We start from the raw sequence: 26,628 nt of genomic DNA on the forward strand, positions 1-26,628 counted from the left end.
ATATTATTGTTTGTTTGCTCTTTTATTTTAGGCTGCCTTTACAATGGATGAAAATTACTGTATCACTCACAGCTAACTTTGGCTAGCTTTTTGTCTGTCAATTAATGAACATTGTCCATATCAAATAAACAAATAAATAAACTGATTTAATATGATTATCCTGTATTGTAAACATTGTCTGGAGTATAAATAGAAGTAATTGTACTGTGTCATCCATCAGGGTCGGTCAGGATATTTACTTTAATATTTCTCTCTCTTTCTGCTTTGTTTTACCAACCCCACCTCCCCTTCCATAAAACAGAAACTAGTTATATTGCCATCGGGACCAGGCCAATGTTCTTCCCATGTGCTCCTTCTGCAGTGTCTCCACCATGAGCATCTCTCCAACAAGTTCAGAGCCACTCAATCTGGACAATCACAAGTCCCCATCTGCTGCACCATGTCTGTGACCCTCTTCTCTGTGCATCCCAGCAAGTAGCCTGGCTAACGTCAGACCTCATCTCATAGACCTCTCCAGAATAAGTCCCGCCTCAGTAACTTCCGTATCCATCCGGATGGTTTGTTTGAAATCCTGACACTCTTTCAACTACATGGAACGTAATAGTGATCATCAAATACCTCCCCAGATTTCAGTGCCCATCAGTCCCAACATTTAACAATATAATCAAACGGTCCAAAAGTAAATTAAATATCAAACTAAACCGAAAATGTCATGCTTTTGAAGGCCTACCAGTATGCCGCTCCAAGAAACGCATGTCTCAAAATAAAACTCGCATAAGAAATAAAGGGCTGTCTCGAATACAATCCTGCCCCTAAAGGCCTGTACTTTGTCTTAAGACCCCGGCCATAATTTGAGGATTTACAGTATCTAAGTAGACAAACTGGCTATCAGAGTGAATAGAGATTGTGCAGTCTTGGTTAGTGACGTGATGCTGGTAATGGGGAGTTTTACATAGCCTAGTGTAAACCTATAGGTTATTATTTATTTGGCGTACCTATAAGGCTTTTTACCTTATCAAAAGTGAGGGGGATGACTGATCTCTTCAACACTGCAGGGGATTTGGCGCTTGTCACTGCGTGTGTGACAGAAGAGGAATGGGAGAATGCGTGTAACAAAAAAAAAGTTTGAGCGATTTACACGCAAATGGGAGAATCCAATGAAAATGACAATGAAGCACTAAACAGATGCTGAAAACAGCACTGATATTTCGCACGGCAAAAGTGGGGGGGTCCAAAAAAGTGGGTGTGTGTTTTGTAAGAATTTAAGAAATGTTTGTATATTTTAACTTTTAAATGCATCAATCAGGTGCACTTTCAAAATAAATTCAGAGGTCAGACTTGCTTATTTTTATGGAAATATTTGTGCTGTAGCCTAAGCTATTTTGCACTTCAGAATTATAACCATGCACACACAGGTGGAATAGTTATAGTGATATTGCAATAAGTTCACAACCACAAAAACATATGCTACATTTCACAGTTCAGAAATGTGTGTACATTTCAGCACTCCATGAAATTATGCAGAAGTGGTCACCTGTGTTATTCAGCTAGTTTATTTAAGATAATATATTGGTCATTGTAATGGCCATAGCCTATAGCCTACATGCTATTCCCTTTTCAGGATGTACCCATATCTGCATGATGTGAATGTTTGCATATGGCTTATGTCAGGCTTTATATCAATATTTGTGTCTTGTTATTTGATTTTCTTCATATTTTTGCATTAATGTCACTAGGAAGCATGCCAATATAAATATATTCATTTATCTGTAATGGGATTGGCTGGAACCTGACAATATAAGAACCATGATAGTGGGATAATCTATGGCTGAGCAATTTACAAAAATGTATGTAGGCCTACTGACAAATAGTTTACATTAGAATACATTATAATTTCGCCCCAATGAGGCTATGTAGAAATGTGTTGCAATTTTAAAACCGGATTACTCAGGAACCACTTATTGCACAGAGGCATGCTTTATATCCTCGTATTCGGTATGGTTTGCTGTTTATTGTGATATTGGGTTTGCCACATGTTGTGTGAAGGGTTAGTGAAATATTAAACCGAGAGTAATGGGTGTGCACTGTGTGCAAAATGCAAATATGATTAGCCTAAATTGCACGTCGGTTCAATGTTAATTTTCTCGCGAACCATACAGTATATAACATATGTATAGGTTTAGTTTAGTTGAACCTCATCTGCCAGGTATTTGACCTACCAGGTTGACACTTCAGCGTTAAAAATACTCAATAATACTTTTGAGTCTTGGAAAACACTTTCCATTTACATCGGGATTTTGCAAACATTCAGTGTCAGCGTCAATAAAATGAGCCCTGCATGAGTAACGAAATTGACAAGCAACTGCCAAACAGTATTCTAACGTTAGCTTTGATACTGCTTGATTGCATAACTTAACTTTGTTTAGTCTCCTCAATGTAGCCTACTATGTTGTGATAAGACCTTAGCAGAGTTAACTTTAATGCAGCAGTTTTGAACAAATTTGCGCAGCATTGTCACGATGCTAAGCGGATTTAATAGCAATTTAGCCCACCATCTTCTATGCAATGCTTCTATGTGGCAACAACAATCCTTCAACAATCGTGAATGCACATGCGAGGCAGCGGGCTCCTTAGAAGAGAGAGCTAGCCTGGGTGTTCCCATGCTGCCTTGCGCGCGATTTGATTCACGCTGCTAAGGCAGCCTGGAGACCATGGAGCAAATTTTCGCCTGAGATAGGGAACCAATCACAGAACAGGTGGGAAAGCAAGACGATGATGAGCTATGCACAGACATTTTTTTCAAATACGAGAAAATGAACGTTTGGTTCCCAGACCACGTCTCGTTGAGAAGTGGTGGCGCTAGCCAGGCTAAGAGAGAGCGGGCCGGGCCAAGGAAAGGCTGCGTGCGTAAAAAGCGCAGCTCAATGAAAGGATTTAATCTTATCTTTAATTTAAATAGTAGGCCTAGAATATAACATTATGTGTCACGCCCGGTTTTGATTTCGTGGCGCCTCACCACAGATTAGTCAACAACACTCTTATTTTATTCCATACAAAAATGTGATATATGGCAATATATGTAAAGTACATATATTATGTATATGTCAATGTATGTCTCACACATATAAGTCACATATATACACATACATGTCAAATATATTTCAAAATATAGCAAAATTGGCCGTTTTTATATATGTCACATATATTTTCCCAGATATACAAATATATTACAAATATATGTCAGTTGCATATATGTTAATATATGATAAGTTATGTATTTGTACGCATACTAGGGATACCAATATATTGCAAATATATGTCTATGGACATATATTTGCACTCAAAAATATATTGCAAAATATATGTAATGTTCTGCTATGTCACAGTTATAGAAATATGTCACAATATATGTATATTTCAGAAATATAACATTGTTGCTGTTCCAAAGAAAACACACAAAATATTTGTTTAACCTTTTATTAAAGTTTAGTTTTTCCACACAAACAGTGAGTAGGCTACACTCTCCAGGTAGAAACTTTTTCCCTGTATGGAAGTGGCACACATTGATTTGGCATATGCAGAATGCACTCAGTGTTCTCAGGGCAGCAGTCCTCACAAATCACCACCTGCAAACAGGGAACAGAGAAGATTAATATGCTGTAAAACACACAGAACATGAAAAGACCATCACTGAAGCACTACTACCTTCACATGCATCTTTAATAAACACACGCCTTGGCACAAGTAAGCTTAAATAAGGGCTATGAGATGAAGAACATGTAGCCTAATGATCCATACATCAGAATACTTTGACAAGATTTGGGAAAGATTCTTGAAAGATTGGAGTCTTTTAACTAATGCCCCCATTCAAGCATTACTCAAAAGACTATCTTTCAAGAATCTTTCCCAGATCTTGTCAAAATCTTCTGTTGTAAGGATGGCTTAACACTACCCTTCACAAACTAAATATCCATTTAGGCCTACTAATGTTTACGTTAGCCTGCATGGTTATTAGCAGCCACTTTAAATGTAAGTTATAGCTAGGTTAGCTGCTAGCTAACTTACTCACACCTGATATTTCATTCAAACTAAAACTTATATTCATAACGACATCTCAGACAGGCTTTTTGTTGGATATCAGGGCTTAAAATTCATTTTTCAAAATGGGGGGGAATTCCCCCCTTAGGTTATTCATGTAGGGGGGATTTACACAATTTGGGGGGGAGGGGTGTCGATTCTGATACCAAGTCAAGAATTGCGATTTCAATACTTCGATACTTTTTTTAAAAAAGTGTTTGATTTTGGGGCCCCCACCACCCTGACGTCATCAGTAATATATACTGTAGTGGGATCATTCACAACAGTGGACATCCTAGATTCTGCTTGACTCTCTCCACACACACAAACACACACTGAAAATGATAGCTTATGTGATATGTTTCTATCATATATTTTTGAATTCATATAGAGTGTATTTATTTAATAATGCATTTTTTAAAGTATAGCATTTCACTAGTAATTACTACTAGCTAAACATATTTAGTCATTTGAATGCCTCATATTGACGTTTAACCTATAACACTTAGGCATATCTTTAATGTGGTGTGTAGGTCCAATTGAGTGCACATTGGTGATGAGTAGGTGTAATTGAGTGCCTGTCACTTTAAGAAAATACCTGAGAGTAATTCTATGGAGTAATTAGCCCCCCTTCAACCTGACGGTTTTAGGCTGTAGTCGCTAGTGAATAAAAGTTGTGCATAGTGCGGTATGTGTATGCAAATCATTATGTTTTCTATGTCATTAGATACAATAAATGTTGACATGTCGAAGACAATCTTTCTGGGATCAAGTGTTGACGTGACCGGAGCTAGCAGGATAGTTACCAAGGAGCTCTTTCCAGATGTAAAAGTTTGCCATGGTAGCGTAGCCTATTTGCGTAAGCGCAAAGTGGTTCTCTCTCTCTCTCTCTCTCTCTCTCTCTCTCTCTCTCTCGCTCTCTGTCCGTGTGTGTGTGCGTCTGCATGAGGCTATGTTCAATTCAACTCGGTAGTTGATCAGTCCGGTCAATAGCACCGCATTCACGCCACTTAATGATTAGGCTATATTAACGTCATCAGACAGGCTGTAAAAGTGTATGCGGGAATTTCTCGCATTATGATGGCTAGAACTAGAGTTGCGGGACTTGAACAAATTATGCGCAATACCCACAATCCCGCAGTGAAATTTAAGCCCTGGTCATATGATGTTAACTAGCTACCATTCTAGATATTTCACATAATGGTAAAGTTAGTTAATGGAAAAGTTAACATTAACAGCTAACATCGCTAACGTTAGCAATATTAGCTCGCTAACGTTATCGATAGCTAATTGATAACATTAACGTTAGCTAATTCTAACATGATGGTTAGACTGTTAACAAACGGATTTGGTTAACATTACATTATAAAAACAATATTTTTCTAACTAATTCCTGTTTACTAAAGGCCTTCTTACCTTGGATATGATGACAGCAGAGTTTGTACAGCTTACACAGTCAGATGGTCACCGTGGGTTGGATTTCAAAAGTCAGTCAAGGGTGGGGGATGGGTATTGCTGTGTGCGCATGCGCATATCAAGATGAGATAAGCATCCGTTATATTTAAAGTACTGTAGCTGTGGCCTCACACATTTTTTGTATGCATATAGTGCAACCCAAGGGCTCCACACAAAACATTGACACATAAAAGATGCTGAGCAGCATAGTCGACATCATACCTGTGACGCCAAGACAAACAAATTCACACTGTTCTCCATTTAATAAGTAATGGAATCAAGTGTATGGATATGTATGCCACCATATATGAAGACTACAAATATGTCTGCCACATATTCACACATAAAGTTCTCCATATATTTAGAAAATAAGTAGTGGAATCTAGTGTATGGATATGTATGCCACCATATATAGAGACTACATATAAGTCTGTCACATATTCACACATAAACTTCTCCATATATTTGGAAAACAAATAATTGGATATAGTATATGAAGATATATAGCGTCTTATATGGGAAATTAAAATATTTTGTATGCATGTATGGACATATAGCTTTGAATATATGTTTGACATAAATATTTGAATCACATATATGTCCATATAAGTAAAATAATAAGTCCCTGTTATTTGACATATATGTTCATATATTGCCATATATCACATTTTTGTATGGGATTTTTTCAACAATAAAAATTGATTAAACATATGTTGAGCCAGATTTTCCAAAATAAACACGTGTAGTGTTGATAGGGAGACGCTAGATGAATGGAGTGATTTTGGAAGTGCTAGAATGAAGCTATTGATATTTACATAATAAAAAAATAATGAAAAATAGGCTGAGCCAGATTTTCCGAAATAAACAGGTGTAGTGTTAGGGAGACAGATGAATGGAGTGATTTTGGAAGTGCCAGAGTGAAGCTATTGATTTTTCCACAATAAAAAAAATATGAAAAATAGGCTGATATCAGTCAGATTTTCACAAATAAATAGGTGTAGTATGACCATATGGATACCCTAGATGTGTGGAGTGATTTTGGAAGCGTTCGACTCAATAACAGTGAAGCTATTGAAATGTATCTTTCCTTTCGGTTTGCACTTTAGACGGCCCCTACGCTCGGCTGAAAGCGGAATGCATTTTATTTATCCACATATAGACGGTTCGTTCGGACGAAAACCGGGTTGTAACCTAGCTCGTAGCAACCTCACTATGGTTAGATAGAGCTGCCTGCTGTGTAATGAAAACGTTTAGCCTATGATTTATTCAACTGCAAATCTGCAAACTGCGTATCTTGCGAATCTGCCCATCTGTGCGTCACTTCGGAACTATCCTAAACTATTGTTTGTTCTGTACGAGAAAGCAGGGATTTGTATGGGCGGGGTTCAACTATAAAGTCTTGGAAACGGTAGTTAAAATGATTAAGGGATTTGGTCAGAGGTAGCCTAGGTGTCAGTCTGGTACACGAGATGCTGTCCGACGTTTCCACCGAAGTCATTTCTACAGACTCGGTGACCGACCTGAGACAAGAGGAGATGGTCATAACCCTGTTAAGACACTATCAGACCATGAGGCGACAGGAGACGCGGTTACGTCTTGCCACGGGGTTCATGATACTCATGGGCTTAGCAGCTGTTTTTTTCTTCCATTATCAGAAACGTAACAGTGCGAGTGAGGTAAGGTGATTCTGCGAATCATGCTACTCTCAAACATACGAATTTGTTTAAGCTGTAGGCTATAAATTGTTAAAATGATTTTTACCATTTTTTTATTGGAATGGTGTTTGCTTTGCTCTGCATGTTTACTGGGACCTCTATCAAAACGGTTCAGGAACCCTCCTTACTAGCTTTATAGATACACAGATTTTGCTCATAATAAAAACATGGAATGTAGGATGAGACATTTCGGATGTTGACCTGCTTGTCGGTGTGTTCAGCTCCAACATGTGTTTGTTTTTCAGGCTGGCATTGCTGCCCAGAATGGTAAGAGTTGTCTTTGCTGGGCTAGTGCCTATGATAGACCTACTAATGGACATGGACAATGGCATGCACAGCTGAAATTAATATTTTGGTATCCATTTGCTTTTAGAACCTTCTGCTCAAGCACAACATGATGCCCGGCAGAAGAAAAAGCCTTCCTTTTACCTGACTCGTAAGTGTCATTTTCAACACAAAACCACATGGGGTTTACCGAGGTGAAGTTAGTTTGATATTTGATATTTGGATATTCGACAGATATTCAAATTTTTTTTTTAATGTAGCCGGTTGCAGACAATGTACAAACAGATGACCTGTCTACTTGCTCCCAGCCGACCTACTTAGGTACCGTCTATAAATTACCTTCTGAATTATACCTTCATAGTTTTTTTTGTCAATAGCTTTGACATCATGTGACCTAGTGACTCCAAACCAATGCAGAATAGTTATCCTATATGGGACTCATCAGACAAACCTCTTTTTATGGTCACTGTATGCACACTGTATTTTATATGAATATTTTAAAGAAAATGCATTATTTCCCATAAGGAATGGTCACCTTTTTTTCAATATCTCCCAAGTCATGTGACCTAGGGACTCCAAACCAAAGCAGGATAGTTCTCCTTTATGAGACTCGTCAGACACACCTATTTTTATAGTGACTGTATGCACACTGTCTATGTGTCTACTACTATTTAAAATATTCATATAAAATACAGTGTGCATACAGTCACTATAAAAAGAGGTGTGTCTGATGAGTCTCATAAAGGATAACTATTCTGCATTGGTTTGGAGTCACTAGGACATATGGCTTGGGATGTATTGAAAAAAGGAGTCTGTTTCTTTCTATGAAATAATGTATTTTCTTTAAAAAAATCATATAAAATACAGCGTGCATACAGTCGCTATAAAAAAAGGTGTTTCTGATGAGTCCCATATAGGATAACTATTCTGCATTGGTTTGGAGTCCCTAGGTCACATGAGTTGGGAGGTATTGAAAAAGGAGACAATTCCTTATGGGAAATGATGTATTTTCTTTTTAAAAAATCATATAAAATACAGCGTGCATACAGTCGCTATAAAAAGAGGTGTGTCTGATGAGTCCCATATAGGATAACTATTCTGCATTAGTTTGGAGTCACTAGGTCACATGATGTCAAAGCTATTGACAAAAAAGACTATGAAGGGAATTCAGAAGGTAATTTATAGACGGTCCCTAAGTAGGTCGGCTGGGAGCAAGTAGACAGGTCATCCGTTTGTACATTGTCTGCAAACACGGGGTGAAACCGGCTGCAGTAACTTCACCTCGGTATGGGGTTTAGTGCTACCTGGGTGCTCTGAAGTTTAGGTACAGTATGTGAATAGCCACAAGTTGGACAGATGTACAGTACTTGAACACCCAGAAGAGCGTGACCCTTTGACACTTTCATGCCACTTTTTGTGTTCCCTACAGCTGATAAGAACCAAACCAAGAACATGAAACCCATGCAGTGGCTGAACCGCACCACCACCCAGGCTGTCCAATCTATTTGGATTCCGACAAATGGCATATATTTTGTGTTCCTGCAAATGTCTCATCGGATCCCAGATACTGACTTCTGTGCAAAAATGGCAAAAAAAGGGACATACCTGACTGCTAGTGTCGTTAGGACCAGAGAGGCCTACCCAGAGCCTGACACCTTGTTCATCTCAAAGGACAGCATCCCCTGTACCTACCCAAACTTCAGAAGTGTTTACGCTGGCCACTTAATCAACTTGATGGCTAACGATAAGTTGGAGGTCATGGTCGACACATCTTCTGAGCTGATTGACTGGTTTATTAAGAAAGGGGTGGTTTTTGGTGGTTATCTAATAAATAGACTAAAGGACTGAAACTGAAAGAAACTTTTGGTTATGGTGTTGTGATATCATTGTGGTGGTGGTGTTTCAATTTGGTATCAACAGATTTTTCAGATGTATCTGTTTTGATGTGATTTTTAAAAAAAACTAATATTTAGTATGTAGATAGTAATGGTCATACCAGTACTTTTTTAAAAATGAAATTAAAAATGCTGTAAGCAATTCTGGATGATGTCACATTTGTTCATATTTTAACCCAATCCCCAAACAAAACAGAGGGCAAACTCCCCTTCCTTCCCCTAAACTCCCTTTCCCCTTTCAGTGGTTGGCTTGATCAGTTTTGTTATGGTTTGGGGGACAGGCTTGCTCCACTTGGTTTCTGATTCTGAGAGCTGTTTATAAAGATTGCTTTTTAACAGTGTATTCACAGAATGGTGAGCCAGTGGATCATGAGGAGATATTTGCTGAATGTGACAAGAAATGTTACAGGTTAGAAATAGCTTAGCATCACTTGCAGTACCAGAAATTATATGTGTTTTTTACAAGAAATGTTCCCCCATTGGAGAGCTCTTCGAAACTAACCTGTTTTATGTTAAAACAATTATGTTAAATGCATAACCAATCTAATCCTTTTCTAAAAACAGATTGAGCAGTATGGATTTGTTTGAGATATTATGGTTTAATAGGTCATTAAAGTTATGAACATATTTAAAAATGTTGCTTTTTACTAATATGTGGTCCCTGGGCTGACTTTGCTGAGTGCTTAATAAAAAAATGAATACAATTCCTAAAAGTTGATGTGGTTTTTAAAGTTGAATGTCAAAAAGAACAAAATATTATTATCTAAAGTAGTATTATCTAATTATCTCACAGTAGAAAGAAAAAAAATCCCAGTGGATATAAATAAATATTTCACGCCTTCCCTGCTGATAAAAAAAAACAGCTAGAAACCAGTTTATGCTTGTAGCTGGTCTTTGCTAGTTTTCTTCCAGCTCTTTCTGGTCTTTGCTGGTGTAGCTGGTTGGGCCGCCAGGTGGAAATGCTGGTCATGTGGGATACAGCTGGTGAAATGGTCATGCTAGTGACCAGCCTGCCAAGCTTGACATTGTTGGTGTAAGATGGTCATGCTGGTTTGCTAGAATGACCAACATAGTATGGCCAGTTAAACCAGCAATGTAAGACCAGCAACACCAGCAAAAATGACCAGCTTGAGGTGGTGAATTAAACAGCTAGACCAGCAAAACTCTTGCGAAAACACCTCAACCATCATAGGGTGGTCAAACAAGCTGGTCAACTAATCCTACCTCCGATGCTAGATATTTTGTGGATTGTGCCACAAAACTACTCACTTCTGTAACACCAGTGCTACAGTATGTGTAAAAGTTAACATACAACGATGGTAGGCTATATGAATGCATTGGCTTATTACATATTAGCAAAGCATGTAAAATAGGGAATTGTTTGTGCGTGTATAAGGGTAGTCAACTAGTCCATATAGCTGTTGGTTGGTTAACCCGATCTGAGGTGCTGCTGTGGGCAGGTTGAATCGTGTGCAGGGCTGTGCCGCAGTTCAGCACAGTTACATGTGTGGATACAGGTTGGAGTTTTGTTGACATAAAAAGAAAGTTATATTCAGATTTCCTTTTCCAGCAGGACTCGGCACCTGCCCACAGTGCCAAAACTGCTAGTTACCAAAATTACTGTGCTTAATTGGCCAGACAACTCATCTGACCTGAACCCCATAGAGAATCTATGGTTTATTGTCCAGAGAAAAATAAATTAGAGAGACACCAAATCCAACAATACAGATGACCTTAAGGTCGCTATCAAAGCAACCTGGGCTTCCATAACACCTCAGCAGTGTCACAGTCTGATTGCCTCCATACCACGCCACATTGATGCAGTCATTTGTGCAAAGCAGCCAGAACAAGTATTGAGTATATGAATGAACTATTTTGGATTAGTCAAATTTCTTTTCAAAAGGTCGACATTTCTGTATTATAATCTCCTTATTCTAATATTTTGAAATACTCATTTTTGGTTTTCATGAGCTGTAAGTCGTAATCATCAAGATTACAACCAGGGGCGCCTGCCAGAATGAATGCTATGGTATGCACACCCACCCTTGGTTCTAGGGGTTCTTAAGAGTAAAACAAAACATGTCTCCATTTTGTCTTGAAGGTTTTAGTGACCCTAATCAAAGGTCAAATTTGGCATTTTGTCTATAAACTTCACATTTCTGGTATTGTAGCATATATTTGGTGCCAAAAAGCAGATATATTCTACAAGGTAGTGTGCCATGTGCCAAAGTGGTCCACATACACAATATAACATTATAAAACAATTGTTAGGGTGACTATTGATCTATTTAGCAAGAAATTATACCCAAAATGCTCAAAATTGTCAAGAAATACATATATATCAATTCATGCTCATTAGTGCACTTGAGTGCAGGGGCGCAGGAGGCACGGGGGATGTGGGGGATGTGTCCCACGCAGTGCTGAAGAGACAGCCGTTGTCCCCCTCACTTTTGATAAGGAAAAAAAGCCTTATACGCTAAATAAATAATAAATAGGGTTTGCGCTAACTATGTAAAACTCCCCATTAACAGCATCACATCACTAACCACAGCCATCTACAGTACTGTAAGACTGCACAATCTCATATTTCACTCTGTTGGATATCTGAAGCCAGTTTGTCTACTAACAACCATCATTAGAGATGCTTTTCGTTTGGAGCGGCATACTGGTAGGCCATCAAAAGCATAACATTTTCGGTTTGGTTTGGGATCTAATTTACTTTTGGACTGTTTGATTATATTGCTAAATGTTGGGACTGATGGGCACTGAACTCTGGGAGATATATGATGGTTCACTGTTATGTTTCATGCAGTTGAAAAAGTGTAGGGATTTCCACCGCTGTTTATTGCGAGACAAGGTACCATTCATTGAATAGGGGTTGTGCTGTAATAGAAACCTTTTTGCGTAGACAAGTAGCCTAAATTGAGTTATTGTTTAATTATGCATGATTTAGTAGGCTACTTTTTATTAAATTCGTAGGCTGGAATGCCTTGAGTCACGCAACAATTAAATGTAGTAGGCTTCAGCCTCTGGCAATTAGCTCGAAAGGGGCAGCAAGACAATGAGCTTGAGAACGTGTGTTGGAGACCCATGGTAGGAAAACGACTTTATTAATCCAACCAACAATATAATAAAATATTAAGAAGAGGTGTTATTTCATTGACTTAAATCGTATCGATTTGACAGCACTCGCAAATCTGAAGAAGTCACCCTGCTTTGATGTGAGTGTTTTGTCTATTTGCATAGGCGTTCATTGGGCTAGCCTACGTGGTTTGATACGTGCTGAAAAGTCCTGTTTGCTGTTGACCAGACATGTGGACTCGAGTCACATGACTTGGACTCGAGTCAGACTCGAGTCATGATTTTAATGACTTCAGACTTGACTTGATAAAATTCGGCATGACTTGCGACTCGACTTGGACTTGAATACTATTCACTCGAGACTTGACTCGGACTTTGCCTCTTTGACTTGTGACGACTTGACATGTCTCGAGTCAAAAACTAAATTTCCTGATCGTGGACCAGTCCCAGAGATGCTTTCCCTCCGCGACTAAAAAAAAATAAATAGCGGAGACAAGCGGCCAGTCCAGAGCACAGTTCAGTGCTGCCGCTACGCACTGTGTGTAGGGCACCAAGAGACAGAGAAACGACCAACATTTAGCTAATAACTAGTAGCTTTACTGCAAACTGATTTGCACTCTTGTTAGAGAACGTTTACAATGTCAAAATGCACCAACAGCATGTTACATAAAGATGATACTTTTCGAGTCCTCTCCATTAAGATCCAACTTGAACTTATGCTAGCCTACTCCATTTAATTGAGAACCCCATCTAAGCACGCACGAGAGGGAGAGAAAACGAGGTTCCAGCTGGCTTGTCATTGTTGATGATGATTGATATTTTCTTTTAAATATAAGAAACGTATAAAAGGAAATCATGAAGGCAACAAATACGAGATTAGGGGAAATTGCGGATTTATCCGGTTCTCACTACTGTTATAAACTATGAGATCCAGGTCACTATGACATAGGCTGCACTCACTGTGATTTGGAAAGTGGACAAGAATATGAAGAGTTGTCTTTGCCTTTGTTTAATGGAAATGGTGAGTCTTGAAGTAGGCCTATTCAATAATTTGTTTACATGAAGCACATTGATATGCCGATTGAAACGCATTCCACTCAGCTAGCTAGGTGGCTACTGGCTACCAGGCTCATAATTCACATTTAATTGCAAACAGAAAATGTCAAGCAAGCATCATGTCATACATGCATCTATTTCCAAAGGAATGAAAGCTGTTTGTGCCAACTTAATATAATGCTTATCATTGTTAATATTGTGCTATTCATGTGGCACAAACAATGTTTGAGTTTGTGGACTAGCCATAGGAATGGAGCTGGTAAAAAAGATCATTATGAGAATGTGTGGACAGTGGCACACAATGGGCTTAAAGTGACAGTGCACCATTTACAAATGAGATAAACAGCATCACATGTGTAGTATTTCTTAAGAAACGAATACTTTAAAACAAAATTACTGTGTCATTATTATCTTTTAAATAATATAAAAGTGTTGACCTTGGCTTCCCTTATGAGTCGCCACTGGCAGACAGCCTAATAAATTGTTTGCAGGCAAATCTGTGGCCTAGCGCAGTGAAATGCCATCAGTCAAATTATTACTCATCCTTACAGTGGGCTCCGAAATTTGGAAAAACAATATTTTTATTTGTCATGTAGCTATCCGTTTTGTACAGATTACTCAGGTATGCACATGTGTATATTGTATGCGCATGCATATATCGTAAAAGATTTCAAGACAGAAACATTGAACATATTTTAATCTGTGTTTATAAAAAAAAAATCTGTGGATTAGATGGAAGTGTTAAAATTATGATCGATAGTCTAATAATGCCATTATTAAGTGAAGAGTACCTGATGACTTGTTCAGGACTTGAAAAAGATTGGGACTTGGACTTGGACTCGACTTGGCTTTGATGAGACTTGGACTTGGACTCGACTTGCCCTTCTCTGTATTTACTTGGGACTTGACTTGGACTTGAGTGCTAAGACTTGGGACTTACTTGTGACTTGCCAAACAGTGACTTGGTCCCACCTCTGCTGTTGACATTGCACTTTACCTATTCTATGTTGATTGACAAAGCCATACATTATGGCCCATAATGCAGCCTACAATGATTGTGTTGTCTGATGATCTAGCTATCCTCTGCCATTCAGAGCTCCGGAAAGTTCCCAGCTATTTTGAAACACCTGTTAGCAATCTCTGATGTCGGAATATTCAATGGCTACCCGACAATATCTCAGTGCAAACTCCAAAATTGTTAGTCTATTAATTTTCCACGGTTCAACACATTAGCCTACTAGAACATAGTTTGGCTGGCTTTATTCATTTCTGTCAGTTAGTGTTTTTTCCCCTGTGTATAAGTTACACTACATGCATTATTGTGTTTGACACTGAGGATAGCCTATCTGAGACGGTGGTCTGGTTTAAATGAGTTAGGTTGTGAAATTGAGAATGGCACAGACTAAATAGTTTAGTCTATTTCTTTGTATTGTGAAATTGAATTGAGATATGGACTATTATAATCAATAATATGTTGAAATTAATTAAAAGTAATCATTTTCTATGAAACATCTATGTCTGTTGTATGCTTGTGTCAAGGTAAAGCCTTGGCCTACCGTGCGCATATACTGTACTGCGCAAAAGCGCCACTTGCGCCTAGGCTATTTCATTGTATCGCCTTGTTAGGCTATGCGCGGGGTGTGTCAACTTTTTATGAGATAGAGAGACCCCCTTGAAGACAAAAAGATAATTCGAGCCCTGTGTCCGGCTATAAATAGAATCAATCCCGGGCATAATTTGAGGATTTATGGTAGCCTATCTCCTGCTCAACATGACATTAGCTGTTATGTTTATTGATAACAAACTCAACTAGCCTACACTGTAAAAAATGACCGTGAAATGTACATAAAAACTATGTGAAATCCCTACAGAAAAGTATTGTAAACCCAAAAACATATATTTTTTGTTTAACTCACAGTGAACTTTTGTAAACTATTAAACAGAATATTTTTTTATATTTACAACAATAACATGTGATTATAATCAAATTTATTTGTTAAAACTACATATATTGCTATCAAAAACTGAGAAATACTGTAATACTCATAACAAAATAATTGTGTTAATTTGACATGTAAATATTGTAAAAATTATACTTTTAGTCAGTTGTTTTTAAAAATACAAACAATATATGTAAGCCACTTTACACGTTTATGCTGTACTTTTGATATGATTGATGAATGATGCAAATTGAGGTAATAAAAATGTTTTCACAAAATATATCTAAAAATATAGGCCACAATTAGCCTATAATAACATTGTTTTTTATAATTTAGGCTATTTGTAGCATATTGTGTAGTGTGTTTGTAAGAAATTAATTTTTGAGCATTGTGTCATTATCACAGGCTAAACAACCAAACATGCCTTCACTAACATTTGTTTATGATTTATTTGTAGCCTATAGCCTACTGTATTTATAGAGTGTGTGTAATGAATTAAAATTATTGATATATGCAAAGTAAACCTCTGTTCAGTCCTAACCATAATTTTGTATGTTTTTAGTCTTTAGATTTTAATGTGATACTTAGCCTAGGCCTACTAATTTGAGCACATTGTCACAGGTTAAACAGTGCCTCCTTAGCCACAGACTTGTAGGCCTTGTACTCTCATTGTGCACTGTGTCCGCCTAATTTTGAATTTCATAGTGAGCAACTGAAGCTCCTCTCTGAATGGATAATGACTTGAGGACGTGAGGGCGGGAGAAGCGGGAGAAGCACGAGCTCCTTGTTCAAGGCTGCAGCTGACGTCATTAACGAGCGAGCTAGAGCGGCGCTTGCTGGAGAGAAAACAGGAGCAGGGCAAAAGTCTTCGGACCACGTCTTTGACATTTGAATTTTTTAGGATAAATCCACGATTTTAACACACGTTTTTTGGAGGGTCTACTGCTGTTCAATCAGAAAAAGAACAATTGGCACGGTAAGCTTCACATTTAGCCTACTTTTTTCGAGAACAAGTGTGCTGAAAGCACATGGTGTAAACTAGCACCAGTTGATATTTAAGATCAGTAACGTTAGCTACTAGCTAGCTAGCTTGATTAAAGTGTGATAACTTAGTAGTTCAGCTAAAAAGCACAGACAATCACTTCAAATCCTAAAAATGATCACCTGCGTTTTTTGTAAAAAGAAATTGTATACATTAAGAGGCTATGTACTACATTGCAGAGTGCATAGAAATGAGCCACGTTGTCTTTTCAAATGTGTGGGCGCCAACTGTAGTCAAACATTTACGACTTACTCAGCTTTCAAGGGCCATTTTTATCGTGTGCACAATGCACCTGCATCGCAAACTGCTCCTACAGCCGTTGCGGATTTGAAATGTGCAGTTTCATTATGTGTCCGCCATTTTCACACTGTGAAAGAGCTAGTGTCTCACTTAAATGATCATATCGGAGAGGGCAGGTCTGTGTCGTGTCCAGTAAGTGGTTGTAAGCATGTGTTTACAAAAAAGTCATCATTTACTTCTCACATGTGTAGGAAGCATAAAGCATGCTCCCCTGATAGTATTGATGACATGTACAGGGAAACTCGTCCTCAGCCCCCAGATGTCATTGCCAGTACAGATGATTTAGAAAACACACATGAAGCCATGCCAACATCTAGTGCGGCCAGTGATATGCCAGAGAATGATAGTCAGTCTTATCTCAGAAACATGTGTCTCTTTTACCTTAAACTGCAAGGACAGCTGCTTATTCCTGCCTCTACTATACAAACTATTGTTGAGGAAATGCAAAATGTGCACGAGTTAGGTCAAGCCTACACAATAACTAAAGTATGTTCTTTATTAAAAAATGAGATGTCATTGCCAGTACAGATGATTTAGAAAACACACATGAAGCCATGCCAACATCTAGTGCGGCCAGTGATATGCCAGAGAATGATAGTCAGTCTTATCTCAGAAACATGTGTCTCTTTTACCTTAAACTGCAAGGACAGCTGCTTATTCCTGCCTCTACTATACAAACTATTGTTGAGGAAATGCAAAATGTGCACGAGTTAGGTCAAGCCTACACAATAACTAAAGTATGTTCTTTATTAAAAAATGAGATGAGCCTATCTGATGAAGCAGTCACTAAAATCTGTGACTGCATTAAAGAGGCAGATTTGTTCTCTGCCTGTCATCAGGGACACTTAAGAACAACATACTTCAGAAATCAGACATTCGCAAAGATGTTTAAATACACAGAACCCCAGAAAGTGGCATTGGGAATGGATGAAAACATGACACAAAAATGTGCTTACTACATACCAGTGGCAGAAACTCTAAAGAGCTTTTTACAGTCACATTTAGGGAGGAATGCACAGTCACAACAGTTTGGAGATCCTGATGCAGAGGTTTTTACAGATTTATATGATGGACAAAATTTCAAATGTCACCAGTTCTTTAATGAAAACCCTGAAAGCCTCAAACTGATTTTGTACCAAGATTCATTTGAAATTGTGAATCCCCTGGGTTCTGCGAAAAAGACACAAAGTTCTTGCAGTCTATCTTTCATTAGCAAATTTACCCATTCATTTGCGTTCAAATACTGATAATATGTTTTTAGTCTTGTTGTGTGTTGAGAATGACCTTAAGCGTTTTGGAATAGCCAAAGTTTTCTCAGAGTTGTTGGCAGATCTGAAATCCTTGGAGACAGACGGAATAAATGTAGATGGAGAAACAGTAAAAGGGGGTCTTTACTGCATTGCTGGGGATAACTTGGGTTCTCATTGCATAGGTGGGTTTACAGAGAACTTCAGCCGCTCTCAATATTTTTGCAGGTACTGTGAAATCTCAAGAAGTGAGTTTGAGGCTGATCCGAATGCCTGTGGTCCTCCACGCACCCCAGAGACATATGACGCGGCGGTTGCTGATCTCCAGGCTGACAACATCCAAGGCGTCAGAGGAATAAAGGTAAACTCTATCTTTAACACCCTTGAGTCTTTTCACGTATGCCAGCCTGGTCTCCCGCCTTGTTTAGGTCATGACCTCTTTGAAGGAGTCATGTCATATGATCTAGCACTGTACTTAAAGAACATTATAAAAAAGAAAAAATGGTTCACATACTCACTCTTAAACAGGCGCATCAAACAGTTTAGGTACAAAGGATCTGAAGCACTCACAAAGCCATGTGCTGTCAAGCCTGACGGAGCCAAGTTATCAGGGCAAGCCATTCAAAACTGGAACCTTTTGAGATTGCTACCAGTTTTGATCGGTGACAAAGTGCAAAACCATGAGGATGAAGTATGGCAGTTAGCTCTCCAGCTAAAAGACATTGTGGAACTTATTTGTGCTCAGAACATTTCCTTGTCACAGATAGCATATCTTGACAACTTGATCCAAGAATATTTGGAGTTAAGAAAGATGTTGTTTCCTGAAATTCAACTTAAACCCAAGCACCACTATTTGCGCCATTATTCAGCACTGTTGTTGAAATTTGGTCCATTGATAAGGCTGTGGACGCTAAGGTTTGAAAGTAAACACAGCTATTTTAAAAGATGTGCCAGACACTTGAAAAACTTCAAAAACATTTGTCTAACTTTGTCAGAGCGTCATCAGATGTATCAGGCATATCTTTTAGCTGGGCAAGAATGCAGTAAACTACTGCAAGTGAAGGACAGCTGTGCGTTTTATCTCAACCTCTACAGTGACACTATTAAACATGCAGTCAGGGAGTTGGCCATTTCAGAAAGCAATACCACAGTCACCACAGACATTCAGTACAAGGGCACTGCATATAAAAAAGGACAGTTTCTTGTGTACAGAAATGATGAGTATATGGAGTTTGGTGAACTTCTACTCATCTTGATTCAAAATGACACATCTGTGTATGTTTTGATGGATATCCACAAAGGCATCTTCCTCTCAGAATACCATCTGTATTCTGTGACGAAGGACAGTCTTGGGTTGCAGTGTATGAACATTAATGACCTGCCCGATTTCTATCCTTTGGTATCATACATTCTTGATGGATACCAGGTCATTCCATTAAAACACAGCATTGTGGCAAAATAAAGTCCAATTAAAGGACAATTCCGGTGCAAAATGAACCTAGGGGTTAATAACACATGTGTACCGAGTTCGTCCGTTCTCTGGGATATGTTTTCATGCTAATCGAATGTGACCAGTTTTACCACAAACCGCTAATAAGTGTTTAACACTGGTCTTCGGGGCACACGCAAAGTAAAAAGAAATCGCTATTTCTATACCACTGACAAGGCTCAAAATAGCGCCACACTTCAATGATAGCATAATGGGGGGCCCTATATGTAAACCGAAGCATTGAGAACTTTGTAAGTGTACAGACAGTTTAATAAAAAGATCGGTTATGTTTCTAAACTTTCACGTATACAAGCGGGCGACATCTTGGAAAAACAGTCACGTGACCGTTCAGCTTGCGTTGCTCCAGTCCAGCGTCGTGCAACGTGAGCTGAATTGTCACGTGACTTGTTTTCCCAAGATGGAGCCAGCCTGAATACGTGAGCGGTATGGTTTCTAAACTATCTTTTTAATAAACTGTCTGTACACTTACAAAGTTCTCAAAGCTTCGGTTTACATGTAGGGCCCCTCATTATGTTACCGTGGAAGTGTGATGCTATTTTGAGCCTTGTCAGTGGTATAGAAATAGCGATTTCTTTTTACTTTGCGTGTGCCCTGAAGACCAGCATTAAACGCTTATTAGCGGTTTGTTGTAAAACTGGTCACATTCGATTAGCATGAAAACATATCCCAGAGAATAGACTAATTCGGTACACATGTGTTATTAACCCCTAGGTTCATTTTGCGCCGGAATTGTCCTTTAAAGTTCACTTAATTCTCACTGTAAATAGTTTGACATTAATATAAGTGTTACTAATATATGTATGTATATTTTCCTGTTCTGTTTGGCATTTCTTCTTCAGTGGAAATATGGGTGACTCAGAGCGAACCTTCCTAGATGTTGCCATTATGGAAGCCCTACCAGAACTTCCAGCGGTGAACAAAAACATCCTGGAGGAGCACTTACAGTCCATTGGAGTCGAGACCTCTGAGGATCTACGCTTTGTAACAGAGGCAGATTTAATGACCGGACTAAGACCTGTGCAAGCCAGAAAGCTTATTTCTATTTGGAAACAGAAATGTGAGTAAAAACACCACATAACACACAACCATTCAAAATCCAAAGCAGACATGGACATTGTGTAATACAGTGTACAGTGTGATTCATTATCTTATTTTTTTTTGTCATTTAAAGACCAAACTCCCGAGAACAGCTCAGGACAGCTATCATCTGTGGAATCGCTGTCATCGCTCTCTCTTTCACCCAGAAGTTCAACGTCAACCTCATCCAGCAGCTCAGGACTCGACACACAGGGGGACGACAGCTTTGAAGTTCCATGGGGGAAAATGCCAGAGGAAGTGATGGATTCTCTGGAGAGGGGAAAAAGGCCAGGCCCAAGACTGAGGAGGCAAATGATCCGGATTGTTGTGACTGAGATGATTGAAAAAAGCCCTCATGTAGGTAAAAAGCATTCAACTGACGTTGCAAAAAAAATGGTGGCAAAATATCCCAGTTCTCTGCAAGATGTAATAGAGGGCGATATTGTTGGAACAGGCTACCATTCGATTGTCAAACAGTTGCAAAACAGAATTGAAAATGTGAGGCGCACTTCAACACCCAAAATAAGAAAAAGAAAACATCAGACTGATGTCTCAGACCACACAGACGAGATCCCATTAGAAGAGAGAGCAGCAATGCAGGACACTTATGGATGTGTTAAATGGAATGTAAAATTCCTGCCCCTTGAAGAAACTCAAGAGAGCCAGCAGCAAAAGATGGAAAAACTCAAAGTGATGTTCCAACAGTCTGATGCCAATTCAGAGGAGGTAAAATGTCTAATGAAGTCCACTTTTTACACACAGCGTCAACATGTCAACCAGGGAAAAAGTATCAAATGCCTTAGAGAGGAGTGGCCATTTTGGTTTGATGAACTTGGCATGTCGATCCACTTCAAGGAACTCACTGGGATTGACCTCAAAGAGACATTCACACGGAATTTGGATTTGAAGGGAAAAAGGCTGCTCGACTACATGACCACAGTTTGTGTCAACAAGAGCAAGAGGTTCCTTCAGAATTATGCAAGGCTTCAGAGGATGCGGGGACCGCAGAGTGGCTGCTCAGATGATGTGATCGAGATGATCCTGCTTCTGCTAAGCTACTTTGATGAGAAGGAGGAGTCCATGTTCTTCCATGTAGAAGATACATGTCTGGTAGAAGAGGTCCAACTGGAGCAAGTACCTCTGACACCCACTATTATTGTCTGTGGTAAGTCTGTTTCATATCTCACTATTTTTAATTGCGCTGTTTATAGAATTTGTCATGTGAGTGCAACGCTTATTAATGTAACCTATTAAATAATTTGCTCATAGGACAGTCCTGCTATTCCTCAACAAGGTACATGCTGAGTCTGGATCGGAACCTTATCAACACAAACATCTCCTCCTTCATTTCTGCACTGTGCCTCATGTTCGGGAGCTACTACTGTTTTAACATCCATTATTCATCTGAGCTGGCTTCAACCCTGGAGTTTCTTCAAAGGTGAGTAAACTTGGCTTACTAATTTCTCAGACCTGGAGTCTGGTTCTGAGGTCCCGGTCTTAATCTGGACCTTAAAGGGATGTTCCACCATTTGGGGAATTACACTCATTTTCAACCTGCCCTTGAGTTAAACTGTTGATTTTTTGCCTTTCTCAAGTTCATCCAGCCGTTCTCAGAGTCTGGCGACACCTTTTTTTAGCTCCAGCCTAGCATAGATAATTGAATCAGAGTAGACCATTAGCATCTCGCCTGCTAGCATCATGTTTAAAAGTGACTAAGATTTCCGGTAATTTTCCTATTTAAAACTGGTCTTTTCTCAAGTTAGAGAGTGTAATAAGACTAATAGAAAATGAAACATGCGATTTTCTAGGCTGATTTGACATGGAACTATACTCTCATTGAGGCGTGATAATCCAGTCACTAACCAATTTATCTGCTGCAGCTCAACCTTGTTGGAAGGTGCTGCATGATATTGTGCTGCTGCGCCCATGGTGTTCCTTGATTATTACGCTGGAATGAGAGTATAGTTCCAAGCCTAGAAAATCGCCATGTTTCATTTTCCATTGGTCTTATTACAATTTCTTGAATTTCCCCTGGGGATCAATAAAGTATCTATCTATCTATCTTCTAACTTGAGAGGACATACGTTTTAAATAGGAAAATTACCGGAAATCTTAATCGCTTTTAAACGGGATGCTAGGAGGCGAGATGCTAATGGTCTAATCCGATTCAATGATCTATGCTAGGCTGGAGCTAAAAGTGGTATTGCCAGACTCGGAGAACGGCTGGATGAACTGGAGAAAGGTAAAAATCAATTGTTTAACTCAAGGGGAAGTGGAAAATGAGTGTAATTCCCCAAATGGTGGAATATCCCTTTAAAGGAATTATCCGGAGTAAAATGCACTTTAGAATTTACGGATGATTGGGAGTACATACGTTGAGTTGACATCAAAATCATGTCATTCGGATGTGATTTGAGAAAGTTCGATTTTACCGTTTTTAGTCAAAACTCGTTAGCCTGGAAGTGACCCGGGCATGTCATTTCGCCGCTACAAAATGCTATTTTTATACCTCTTCTACGGTTCCAAACAACATTACACTTTTGGCTTTCGGTTTGGCTTTAGGGACCCTCTACTCACTACCACGTAAGTGTAATGTTTGGAACTGTAGAAGAGGTATAAAAATAGCGTTTTGTAGCGGCGAAATGACATGCCCGGGTCACTTCCAGGCTAACGAGTTTTGACTAAAAACGGTAAAATCGAACTTTCTCAAAACACATCCAAATGACATGATTTTGATGTCAACTCAATGTTTGTACTCCCAATCATCTGTAAATTGATCTAAAGTGCATTTTACTCCAGATAATTCCTTTAAAGGAACATGCCACAGTTTTATACAATGGGTTTATTCAAAAATCCCTAATTACATCTTGTGTCCTCCGTCTTCACGAGTTCAAATGGCAATGCAGATTAAGAGGAGGTGATCTCCTGGGCAGGTATTGACTTGGGACTATATTGGGGCAAAGCACAGGTGAAGCACTGCTACTTGGGCGCAGAGATATCATGCTACACATAAGTACTTTTCTCACTCGCTACAGCAAGAACAATCTCTGCGTCCAAGTAGCAGTGCTTCCCAATTTCATAAAACGGTGGAGTGTTCCTTTAACTAAGGCCGGGACTCAAGACTGAGAGTCAGACCCAGACTAAGAGCCGGACTCAAGCTGACTCTCGGCCTCGCCTCTTGGTGTGGCCTGAGTCTCGGTCTTGGTCTGGCTCTTGAGTCTCGGCCGGGCTCGGACCCGGATTCAGACTTTTTTTTTTTACTGATCAATTAAAATGCTTAATATGCTTTTATTCTACAGGTGTTTTTTCTTGATAAACCCAGAAAAAGGAACCAAAGTAGAGAACAAAAACTCCAAGCGTCATCTCAACTTGAACCCTCGCGTCCTCACCCTGATACAGGAACTCTCTGATCACGAGTGGTGTGCCTAAATATGGACTCTTTCTGTGGACTCTGACTGTTTGTTTGAGAAGAGGTACTGTTGGTCTTTGCTATGTTTAAATCCATGATGTGTATTATGGTAATTAAGGCACAATATGTAAGTTTTATTTTAAAGTCTTCAAGGTGCACTATGTAACTTCTGGTAGAGGGTCTGCCATCTTCTTGTTTCATGAAGATCTTATACTTTGCAGGAATGTTCCAAAGTATGCTGCTACTGGAAGAAACTGGAATCCATGCATTTCCACTGAATTATTTTTGGAATCTGATCCCTTATCATACCTGTTCATTCTTACTCATTGCTCGACTTATCGTGACTAAATTCAAGATGGCTGCAAACGTTAAACTTCGTGAAGATACTGTCTGTATAAATCGTCTTGTAAGTAAACTACCAGTGCTTTTTCAAAGTTCTCAATGTCTCGTTTTAAATGTCAGGGCCCTAGGAAGTCTACCAATGAAGTGTGGAGATACATTGAGCCTCGTAAATGGGTGTAAAACAGTGATTTATTTGCATGGCTAGCCCGATGCCGAAGCACCACTACTGAAAAAGTTGTTGGTAGCATCGGCTAACTAGCGCCAGATTTTGGAGTGCAGGGGACAAGTCGAGATGGGCTATGAGACATACGTTCACACTCGGTATCATGTTTCAATACCCTTTAGGTCAATATCACACCGGAATTCTCCTTTAAACTTTGTTAATTGATTCAGTTGAGCTAAAAGAACCATTACATGTAGCTTCTTTGCATGTTGTATGTTAAAAAAAATGCATCCAATTGTTTACAACTATTGACGATGGCTGTTAAATAAAATTCCCAAAAGTGACATTTTCCTCTTATCTTTTCTTAAGCTGTGTATTTACATGTTTTGGTGTAGGCTTAGAATTCATTTTGCAGGTTTATAAGTAAATTTTACATTATAACTTGATTATTAAAACATAAACATATAGCATATTATGAATAGATTTTATGTATAATATACAGAACAACTCCATTTAAAATGCAAAGTTTTACTGTTGCACTACCATTTTAAACTATTTCTTTGTTTGATATTTCCCTGTAAATTTGATCATTTATTGATGCACAATAAGCAATTATCACATGTGAAAAATACAGGGAATGGTCTATTTATATACATCACAGTTATGCGAAATTAACAAAAAAACATTGTAGACTTAACAGTTTTTAATGGGATTCATCCGTTCATTCATTCATTGTAAATCAATTTACATATTTTGTCAGTAAAGTTATTTACTGTGCTGCTGTATTTTTTACAGGAATACTCTGGTAACCACAGCTGCCAGCATTTTCCTGTAAAAACTACAGGTTTTTTTTTACAGTGTATGTTTGGATCATAGGCATGATGATTCATTCATGGCTTCATAAAATATCAACATCATGTTGCTTTTAGAGTATTCTACCATTGGCCCAAGTAGTGTAAAATAAATCTAAAAAAATTAGTAGAATTGCACATAGCACATAGCAAGAAGCTGGTCTGAGGGCAGATCTGGCATTGTGCTCATCTCACAGTTTTGACAATTTTAAATCAAACAATACTTTGAAAACAATCAATGGTATTATCTTAATATTCTGGCAAGTTTAAAATATGATGGTCGAAAGTGGGCCAGAGGTGGCGATCCGATATCTGGAAATCTGATTTCACTATGGGTTTGTGTTCACAATTTGGTCCCCCTCACTTTCAAAATATCTCCTGCGCCCCTGCTTGAGTGTAGCCTGCTCAGCCAGCTGCTCTAGACTACACCTATTTGAAAGGAATTTCAGAGCACAAAGTGCAGAGATCTCTGTTAAATCAGGTTTAATAGACTTTTGCATAACCAGCATCAGCTGAAGTAGGCCTTCCATATGTGAGTGTAAAGAAAATAAAGGGTAAAAGAAAGGATCAGAAAGACAGACAGGCAGGGGCGTCGCTAGCTATTTAAAACATTCGGGGCTAGAGCCCAGAAGTTAGAGTTCTTTTTTTGTCCGGGGGTTCGGGGGTTTCTCCCCCGAGAGATTTTGAAAATCGTGCTGATGAACATGCAATTTTAACCTACTTTGAGAATGAAAAGGAAGGCCAATCGTAATGACTCACGTCACGGCATTCTGAATATTTTGATGTTTAAAGACCGTGTAAGGAGAACCAGGCGCGCCTGCAGGTGTACGTCCGTACACACTGTGCGTACCATCAGGCTACTCAACAGCGAGAGAAAATTTCCCTTGTGTGTGTGTGTATTCACACCAAATCGGCCTACCATACCTTCCCAACTATGTACAGTATCCCATTAGCTGCATGCCATCAGGCTATTTACCATTTTCTATTACGTAAAGTTAGTGAACACATTATGTTTTGAGCAGGAGAGAGAATACGCATGCAGCCACGCAATAGGCTACTTGTTGTTTTCTTTTACTCGGCTATCTATATGGTTATCAGCACACAATGTTGAGCTAATTCACTCAATACTCATCATGGATATCACAAGTTTTAAACAACGAAAACAGAAAGGATGGAGGCAGCA

The 26,628-nt window shown here is 38.9% G+C and overlaps 2 protein-coding genes across 2 annotated transcripts; both read left to right on the forward strand.

Annotated features, from left to right (window-relative positions):
- Positions 1–6,658: 6,658 nt before the first annotated feature.
- On the forward strand, positions 6,659–10,101 carry LOC121680222 (lymphotoxin-alpha). The gene is made up of 4 exons (XM_042059449.1): positions 6,659–7,208; positions 7,493–7,514; positions 7,621–7,683; positions 8,962–10,101. Exons 1-4 carry the CDS (start codon positions 7,002–7,004, stop codon positions 9,378–9,380), a joined length of 711 nt encoding a protein of 236 aa, XP_041915383.1. The 5' UTR covers positions 6,659–7,001; the 3' UTR covers positions 9,381–10,101.
- A 6,206-nt stretch (positions 10,102–16,307) lies between these two features.
- On the forward strand, positions 16,308–24,380 carry LOC121681038. Its single transcript, XM_042060653.1, has 7 exons — positions 16,308–16,480; positions 18,322–18,454; positions 20,443–20,660; positions 20,775–21,037; positions 21,443–21,845; positions 21,950–22,118; positions 23,980–24,380. The coding sequence occupies exons 3-7, from the start codon at positions 20,450–20,452 to the stop codon at positions 24,107–24,109; spliced, it is 1,176 nt and encodes a 391-aa protein (XP_041916587.1). The 5' UTR covers positions 16,308–16,480; positions 18,322–18,454; positions 20,443–20,449; the 3' UTR covers positions 24,110–24,380.
- Positions 24,381–26,628: the final 2,248 nt, after the last annotated feature.

This window comes from Alosa sapidissima, chromosome 13 (assembly GCF_018492685.1).
Source record: "Alosa sapidissima isolate fAloSap1 chromosome 13, fAloSap1.pri, whole genome shotgun sequence".
Taxonomy (NCBI): domain Eukaryota; kingdom Metazoa; phylum Chordata; class Actinopteri; order Clupeiformes; family Clupeidae; genus Alosa; species Alosa sapidissima.